The 8,292-nt window shown below is 57.5% G+C and overlaps 2 protein-coding genes across 6 annotated transcripts in view; one reads left to right on the forward strand and one right to left on the reverse strand.

The window, feature by feature from the left end:
* On the forward strand, positions 1-2,994 carry PRELID1 (PRELI domain containing 1). 2 transcript variants are annotated; one of them, XM_011946870.1, is made up of 5 exons: positions 1-95; positions 653-878; positions 1,905-2,018; positions 2,132-2,210; positions 2,489-2,994. In XM_011946870.1, the coding sequence occupies exons 1-5, from the start codon at positions 4-6 to the stop codon at positions 2,602-2,604; spliced, it is 627 nt and encodes a 208-aa protein (XP_011802260.1). In that variant the 5' UTR covers positions 1-3; the 3' UTR covers positions 2,605-2,994. The 2 variants fall into 2 exon arrangements, with proteins under 2 accessions (XP_011802260.1, XP_011802259.1); XM_011946869.1 differs by having other exon boundaries at positions 2,456-2,700.
* MXD3 (MAX dimerization protein 3) overlaps positions 1,538-8,292 on the reverse strand; it is a 7,493-nt gene continuing 738 nt past the window's right edge. The window contains exons 1-6 of one of the 4 annotated variants that reach the window (XM_011946868.1): positions 7,762-8,291; positions 7,379-7,484; positions 6,667-6,696; positions 6,425-6,539; positions 3,821-4,004; positions 1,538-3,231 (exon numbers count right to left, since the gene is read on the reverse strand). In XM_011946868.1, coding sequence (XP_011802258.1) covers positions 3,155-3,231; positions 3,821-4,004; positions 6,425-6,539; positions 6,667-6,696; positions 7,379-7,484; positions 7,762-7,831 — 582 coding nt within the window. In that variant the 5' untranslated portion in view covers positions 7,832-8,291 and the 3' untranslated portion in view covers positions 1,538-3,154. The other 3 variants (XM_011946866.1, XM_011946865.1, XM_011946867.1) reach the window with 3 other exon arrangements.

Raw genomic sequence — 8,292 nt, forward strand, 5'->3', positions numbered from 1 at the left:
ACGATGGTGAAGTATTTCCTGGGCCAGAGCGTGCTCCGGAGTTCCTGGGACCAAGTGTTCGCCGCCTTCTGGCAGCGGTACCCGAATCCCTATAGGTACGTGGTGTTTGGAAGAGCAAAACTTCGCCATCTCGCTATTTGGAGATCCAAGTATGGGTAATTCCCAAGTAATGGGACCAGGAAGGACTCGACATCGAATCCTACCTTATCGGGGAAGCGGCCAGGCTAGGCCTGCAAGGTCCTGAAGGGAGGTTGGGCCTGCGCGGTGGTTTGCTTGAGACTTTAGTGTAAGATTCTTTTCTCAGTGTGGTGAGACAAGAAGAGGCGGCAGTATGGGAGTTGGGAGGGATCTTGGGATTGGAAATCCTGTTCCAATGGATTTGGCGCTTGGCGCCCATGGCGCTTTCCTAGGGTGCAATAAATCATGAGGTCCATTGCTGCTAGAAGGCAGGAATCCAGGTCAGTCAGATGGCGGGAGTTGGAATTTGCCCTGGGATGGGCCCTTGACTCTGGTATGAACCACAGCACATACCACCCTGCAAGGTTACAGGAAGGCGTGGCCTCTCTAGGCCCAGAGACTCCAAATGGGAATCCCCTCGGGCAATCTCTTAGGGGCAGGCTCATGAGGGTCACCTTCACCCTGACACCTGCAGCAAACATGTCTTGACGGAAGACATAGTACACCGGGAGGTGACCCCTGACCAGAAATTGCTGTCCCGGCGACTCCTGACCAAGACCAACAGGATGCCCCGCTGGGCCGAGCGACTGTTTCCTGCCAATGTTGCTCACTCGGTGTACATCCTGGAGGACTCTATTGTGGACCCACAGAATCAGACCATGACCACCTTCACCTGGAACATCAACCACGCCCGGCTGATGGTGAGACGCCTCCTGCTGTGATTCTGCACCTCCCCCTCTCCCCTCCCCGCCAGATAGAGAGCTCCTCAGATACATGTGGCTAAAGAGCCCTAAGGGAGCTTTTGTGGTCTGAGGCAGATCTGGGTTACTGAGGGTTGACAGCTGTAGAGTATGACCTCAGATTTTCTTCTTTTCAGCTGGTCATCCTCTCTGGACCTGTCCTTCGACTCATTCAGACAGTAGGGGAGGGGTAACCATCTTACTTCGTTGTCCTAAGTTCTAAATGCAAAGCGCTCCCATCGGGTATACGGCACAGATATGTGCTGGACTCACGGGAGTGATGCTGAGGGGAGAGGCAGTGCTTTTCTTTGTTTTTTTTTTTCTGTTTTTTGTTTTTTTTTTCTGGTGACAGAGTCTCACTCTGTCGCCCAGGTTGGAGTGCAGTGGCATGATCTCACCTCAGTGCCACCGCCACCTCCCAGGTTCAAGCAATTCTCGTGCCTTAGCCTCTTGAGGAGCTTGGTTTACAGGCGCACACCACCACGCCTGGCTAATTTTTGTATTTTTAGTACAGACGAGGTTTCACCATGTTGGTCAGGCTGGTCTGGAACTCCTGACCTCAAGTGATCTGCCCGCCGCGGCCTCCCAGAGTGCTAAGATTACAGGCAGGAGCCACGGCGCCGGGCCAGTGTGTTTATTTGGACTGTCAAGAAGCTCCAGAGCTGCAGTCGGTGGAAGGCGACTAAAACACTGCATGTGTATAGATGCATGAAACAAAATCCAGGAGCAGGACGGGCTGGAAGGCCCTTCGTTGATCTTAAGAGACATTTTGCCTTCAGTTTTAAGGGTCAGAAGAGAAGTTTTCAAGCAAAATGACCTTATTTATGGCTTTGTGCTCTGTCAGTGCCACTTGGTGGTACAGTCAGGGGAAGCAATGGATTTTCATTGTATCGCTTTGCCTCATGAAAAGAGACAGGGAGTCAAATTTATGTGCAAGTTGGCAAAATGAAAGACTCTTCCACGGTTGTGGTTGGCCTCTCTGCATAGGTGGTGGAGGAACGATGTGTTTACTGTGTGAACTCTGACAACAGTGGCTGGACCGAAATCCGCCGGGAAGCCTGGGTCTCCTCTAGCCTGTTTGGTGTCTCCAGAGCTGTCCAGGTGAGCAGTGTTGTTGGGGCTGTTGGGGCTCTGGGACCCAGTGCTTTCGGTATTAGGGCTGGGCTGGGGTCAATGGGCAACTCAGTATCCTTCCCCTTCTCATCTTATGCCAGGAATTTGGTCTTGCCCGATTCAAAAGCAATGTGACCAAGACTATGAAGGGTTTTGAATATATCTTGGCGAAGCTACAAGGTGAGTTTCTGGGTATGTGGAGATTCCTCGCAGGGGGAGGCTCATTCAGCCTAGCAGGTGTGGAGTCTGGGTCAGTCATTGCCCTGCTCTGAGATGGGACTTCTTGTCTGTACTGGGGGTGGGAGGAGGGTGAATACCACCTTTTTAGTGGAGCCTGGCCCAGGGGAGGTCAGTGGCATGGGGGAGGGAAATGAGGTTGGTCTTTCAGGCATCCTCTGAAGCCAGCTGCCTGCCCTTCACGACAGGCGAGGCCCCTTCCAAAACACTTGTTGAGACAGCCAAGGAAGCCAAGGAGAAGGCAAAGGAGACGGCACTGGCAGCTACAGAGAAGGCCAAGGACCTTGCCAGCAAGGCAGCCACCAAGAAGCAGCAGCAGCAGCAGCAGTTTGTGTAGCCAGCCCACCACCACCACAGCGCCCCAGACAGCTAGGCGTAGCCCCTCTGCCCTCCCTCCGTTGTACTTTATCATTCAAAATCAACTTCCAGCCCTATCTGCTGTCTGGGTGGTGGGTTGTGGGGAGGCAGTTTGGCATCTGCAGGACACCAAGGCACGTGATTCACATCTGTGCCAGGTCTGCTTATTCTCACATGGGGCAGCTGAGGACCGAGGCACAGAGGTGCGGTGACTTGCCCGGGGCTCCAGGTAGCCTGCAGGTTAACTGGTGGTAAGTGCTGGACTGTAAGCCCCACGAGGGCAGGGCTTTTGGTTTTGTTCTCTGAAGTGTCTCAGTATCTAGCACATAATAGACACTCAATAAATACTTATTGAATTCAGTCAGCCCCAGCTCTGGAGTCGGAAGGCTTTGGTTTGAATCTTGATTCCACCGTTTTTGGACCTCAGGCAAGTCACATCACTCAACCTCATTTCCACCACCCGTGAAGTGGAGACAGAACAGCCTCCGAGTTGGGAGGATTAAGTGCACTGCCTGGCATGGCCAGCAGTGTCAGCGATGGGAACTGATCTTATTTCCTCTTCCAGTGGGTCTGTGGTTAGGAGTTCCCCCATTTTCATCAGGCAAGACTATGGACAGGAAGTTATGAAAGAGGCTTTTAATGAAAATACTGTACAGTTTATGTGAGGCAAAGGCCAGGGGGCCTTGTCCAGGAAGGGAAGAGGCCCAAGAGGCTTCCTGTCCCCTTGGGGGCAGCAGAGCCAAGTGCTTGGGCTCAGGCCCAAGCTGCCTGCCCTGCAGGGGTCCAGGGAGGTCCTGATGAGTCCTGCCCCTTCCCCTTCCAGAGGGCCTGCCTGGCAGCCAGCAGCAGGGTGTTTGCGGAGCACCTGTTCCCACACAAGGGTCCTTTTAGTCCATTCCAACAGGTGACTCTGAGCAGCCCTGAAGGCTTGGGAAGAGCTCCTGCCTGGCAGGTGGGCCTGGCGCGAGCAGAGGGCAGAGAGGCCCCCCCTGGGTGAGGAACATCATAGCCAGGCGCCGCCACCGTGCGAGTAGCTGTGCTCCTGGCCGGCGACGAAGCCCCGCAGCAGCTCGGCCTCACCCCCAAACACCAGGCTCTCCACATCCACCTCCAGCTCCTCTGCGCAGGGAGGGGTCCAATCAGAAGACCTGGCTCGCCCCGAGGGCCACACAACCCCTCAGCCTCGGGGCACTCACCTTGGTCTGAGTCTGAGCGCTCAGAGGAGAGGCCTGAGGAGTCCAGGCTGTCCGTCCGGAGCCGCTCCCGCTCAGCCGCCCCTGCCAGCCCCCGGAGCTGCTCCAGCTGCCGCTGCAGGCTCTGCTGCTTGCTGAACAGCCTCTCCTTGAGCTGCCGGGCCCGCTGCTCCTGATCTTCCAGCTTCTGCAGATCCCAAAGGAGCAAGGGGCTGGGGTTAGTGGCCTGGGGCTCGGGCTGTAGCCCAACACCACTAAGTACCAGGCCATGGCCACAGGGCCAATGCCCACTCCAGGCAGGTGAGGCCCCAGAGGGCTGTACCCATATCCTCCAGAAAGCCAGCCCTTTCCTGCCATGCGCACGTCCTGTGAGGGCGCTGCCTAGATTGGGGGTGGGGGGGGGGCTAGTCAAGGATAAAGGATTGGAGGGCTGTGGTGTCCAGTGGTGGGAAGTGGGGCAGGGTGCGTTGCTGCGTGTACACTCTGGCTCAGGTGCCAGGCGTGTGCTGTCATGGGAAACAGGCCTGGTACTACCAGTCTCCCCGTTTTTTGTTTTGTTTTGTTTTTGAGACAGAGTCTTGCCCTGTCGCCTGGGCTGGAGTGCAATGGCACAATCTCGGCTCACCACAACCTTTGCCTCTTAGGTTCAAGCAATTCCCATCTCAGCCTCACAAGTAGCTGGAACTACAGGGGCCCACCACCATGCCCAGCTAATTTTTGTATTTTTAGTAGAGACGGGGTTTCACCATGTTGGTCAGGCTGGTCTCAAACGCCTGACCTCAGGTATCTGCCTATCTCGGCCTCCTAAAGTGTTGGGATTACAGGTGTGAGCCACTGCACCCGGCCCCCCATTTCTTTACAAGAAGCTAGCTGGAAAGTCAGATTTTTCCTGTCAAATGTCTTTTGAGGGGTTGACAACTAATTTAAATTTTTAGAAAACTACTGAACAAACAAAAGGCTACCAGTTTGTAGCTCCTGGTCACAATCCCTGCAAGAGCGAGTGTGAAGGCGTTAACCCTCCCTCCCATCCCCCTGCCTCCTGCCAAGCTCTGCCAGCCCTGAAGTTCCAAGGACTGGAAGGCCAAGGGCTCTCCCAGGCAGAGCCCTCAGTGGGCGGAAGCTTACATTCAGTCAGTCAACAAGAAGGGGAGAATTGGGCCATGGGGGCGTTTGGACTGGGCATAGAAAGATGAGTAAGAGCCGTGGAGGCAAACAGGGAGGAAGAAACGTCAAGGCAGAGCAGAGGGAGCCTGAGGAGAGCGTGGAGTGTTCAGCTTCTGTGGGGCATGGGGAGAGATGAGGCCAAAAGAGCAGCCTACTGGCAAGTCCTGGGTTATGAAGGGCCTTGAGTTTCACAGGAAGTAAGGAGCGGAGGCTTTGTCCTGTCAGGGGCGATTGGCAGGTTTTCAGCAGGAGATGGGCCTGGGTAGATATGTGTGCTGCAGAGCTCATTCTAGAGCAAAGTGGAAGACAGCCTGGGAGAGGCAAAACAGGAAACAGGAAGGCTGGGAGGAGGCCGGTGAATTAATCCAGGATGGGGGTGATGGGGCCCCACAGAAGGAGCACTCCCCAGGTCCTGCCCACAGGCCGGCCAGCCCCTGAGGGGCACACATCATCCATCCGAGAACCAGGCCAGGCAAGCTCCGTGCGAGAAACTGGGCCATGACCCAACCAGAGTGTTATTCAGCCACAATGATGGTAAAAACAGACGCCGGGGGGCAGTGCAGTTGTTACCACAGCTGTGGTTTATTTACTGACAGCACGTAGGTCTACGTGTGCCACAGTCCCCCGTGCCTAGAATAGGGCCTAGCGGAACCAGTGCTCAAAAAACACTTGGAGGAGATAACGCAAGCCAGGGAACTGGGCATGGTTCCTGAATCTGCCTCCCATCAGCTGTGCGACTTGCTGCTGGCTCTCAGCCTAGCTGTGCCTCCATGTATTCCTCTGGAGGGCAGGAAAAGTCCTGTGGTTTCCAAGGCCACTTCTGACATGGCCTGGGCCACCTGGGCGTTTATTCAGCACATCCACTCCTGTCCACCAGGGGGCGCCTGAGCTCAGCCCCAGCAGCAGCAGCAGCAGCAGCAGCAGAGCGGCCCTGGGAGGACCAGTGACTGGCGTCTTCGCAGTCCTTTCCCCTCCTGTCTCTGGAGTTGCCTCCCAGGTGGCACCAGGATAGACTGCCCATAACAGGAGGCCTTGAAAGGGAGAGGGGGAGAGCAAGGACCAACCCTCTACAGTCCCAAGGACCCCCCCAATACATCCCATCACAGAATTCAACAGCCATCCTCTCCCCTCAAGCAGGAAGTAAGGTTAGTCCAGACAGGCTAAGTGACTTGCCCAGGGTCTCACAGCTGGGATCTAAGTGATAACAGCGCTAACAGCAACAGTGAACATTTAAGAGTGAACTCATTTAAGCCTCAACAACCCTCTGAGTTATTGTCTGCTTTTCTTCCCATTAACGGATCTGGAAAGTAAAAACTCAGAGAGCTGTCTCAAGTCACACAGTTCTTGAGCTCTGACTTCAGGCCTCGTTCCCCAGTCCCACCAGCCCCACCAGCCCCTCCATACACCAGGGCAAGCCAGTCTGGGCGTAGCAAGGGGCCTCACCTGGATGTGCATCCTGGCGCGGCGCAGCAGGCTCAGTGTGGTGTATCGGGCGCAGTCGGCCCCCAGGGGCATCTGCTGCTTCAGCCGCTCTAGGCACCGCTTCAACTGGGCCCTCCTGTGGGGAAGAGGTCTGGAGGGCAGTGCCAGCCCCACCTTGCTGGCCACAGGAATGGCAGGGGAGGGAAGGCCAGTGGGCGGTGGCCCCTGGGGACTGGCGCTGTCAGAGCAGGACTGGGACTCACCTGCGCTTCTCCAGTTCGTTGTGCACAGACCTGCCAATGCCAGAGAGGACGGGGTGAAGGGGAATCAGCTACTGCCCATGCCCCAATCCCAGGGCCCCCAGTGGCTCAAGAGCCACTACAGATGTCTGCCCCAAACAAGTCCCCTGTGGAGACCTCATGCTGGCCTCAGACACCAGAGTCCCCTGGCAGGGCGAGGGGAGTCAAAGACACATGCAGCCAATGCTTAACAGACGCCTGCCCAGGTGGGTACGGAGGTCCTAACAAGGCCCTGACAGCTGGTCAGGAAGGGCTTCCCAGACAGAGGTGACAGCTAAATGCAGAAATAGATGTTTCCCAAGCCGGTAGTGGAGGGAGAGGCATTCAGATAGGAGGGAACAGCATATGCAAAGGGCTGGGGAGAGGAGAGAAAAGGAGGAAGCCAGTGGAGCGGGTGAGTGGCCTGATGTGTGGAGTGCGGGAGTGCGAGTGGAAGCGGGACCCCAATTGCTGTTCGCAGTTCCTGGCACATCTAGAGGTGCTCAAGAAATAGTCCTTGAATGAATAGAAAGGTGTGAGTGTGTTTGGAGAGTGGGGAGATGGCAGGAGGGGTCTGAACCCTTCCTGGAGCAGGACACCTGACCCAAAAGATGCAAACAACAAGTGGGCAGAGGAGGGCCCGACCAGGGGCGGCGCCCACCCCCACCCCGACTCCCGCCGCCCCGGGCCTCCTCACCGCCCGCTGTCCTGCGCGCCAGGAGCCTGGGGGGGTCGCTTCTTCCTCCTGTGGATGGGGCCCGGACTGCGATGCGGGCACAGGGACGCATAACCATGCTCGGCCTCTGCCAGAGAGAGCCCCCGCCCGCGTCAGGCTGGGGCTGGACCTGGTCCCAGCGGGAGCCCCAGGCACAGCACGGTCAAGGAAAGGCTTTTGGCGCCAGGACCATTTCCCTCACCCCTCTCTGCTCTAACCGCCCCGGGACTCCTCTCGAGTTGAGGGCGAGGCGCCCCGGGATTACTGTCCTAGGGCAGTGCATCCTTCAAGCTAGGAGCCAGGTCCAGTCCAGGCCCGTGTCAGCGAGGTCGCCGCCCGGAATCCAGCCAAGGGTTCTTCCTCACCTCTCTCACGGCGCTCCAGGAACTCGGCCGCCTGCAGCAGGACCTGGATGTTGCTGGCCACGGGTTCCATGTCGGCGACAGCAGTCAGCGGGCTGGCCTAGGGTGCCGGCTGGAGCAGCGGCTGCAGCACTTTTGTTTCAAAGTAACTGACACGGTGCAACAAACACAGGGGCCCGCCCCGCCCCCGAGAAGCCCCGCCCGCGGGAACGCCCAGCCCTTGGCTCCGCCCCTCTGGAACCCGCCACGGAGCCACAGCCCAACCTCCGGCAGCCGCCCCGCCCCGAGTCGTCTCAGACTCTCCAGGGGCTGTTAAGGGCGCCGGCTCCAGGCCTGGCCCTGGAGCGAACCCTCAGGCTGACGGGTGCTGCTTCTTGCCCGCCTCACTCGTCCACCCACGCCGGCTCATTGGCGTCTTTGATCTCAGCTTCCAGCCCAGTGCTAGTGACTAGCCCCGCACTTAGCACGGCGCTTTGGGGGCCAGGTGGTCCCCTGGAAGCCCCGGACCCTGCCCCTACACGTGGACGCCGCGGG

Source organism: Colobus angolensis, unplaced genomic scaffold (assembly GCF_000951035.1).
Source record: "Colobus angolensis palliatus isolate OR3802 unplaced genomic scaffold, Cang.pa_1.0 Scaffold254, whole genome shotgun sequence".
In the NCBI taxonomy this organism is placed as follows: domain Eukaryota; kingdom Metazoa; phylum Chordata; class Mammalia; order Primates; family Cercopithecidae; genus Colobus; species Colobus angolensis.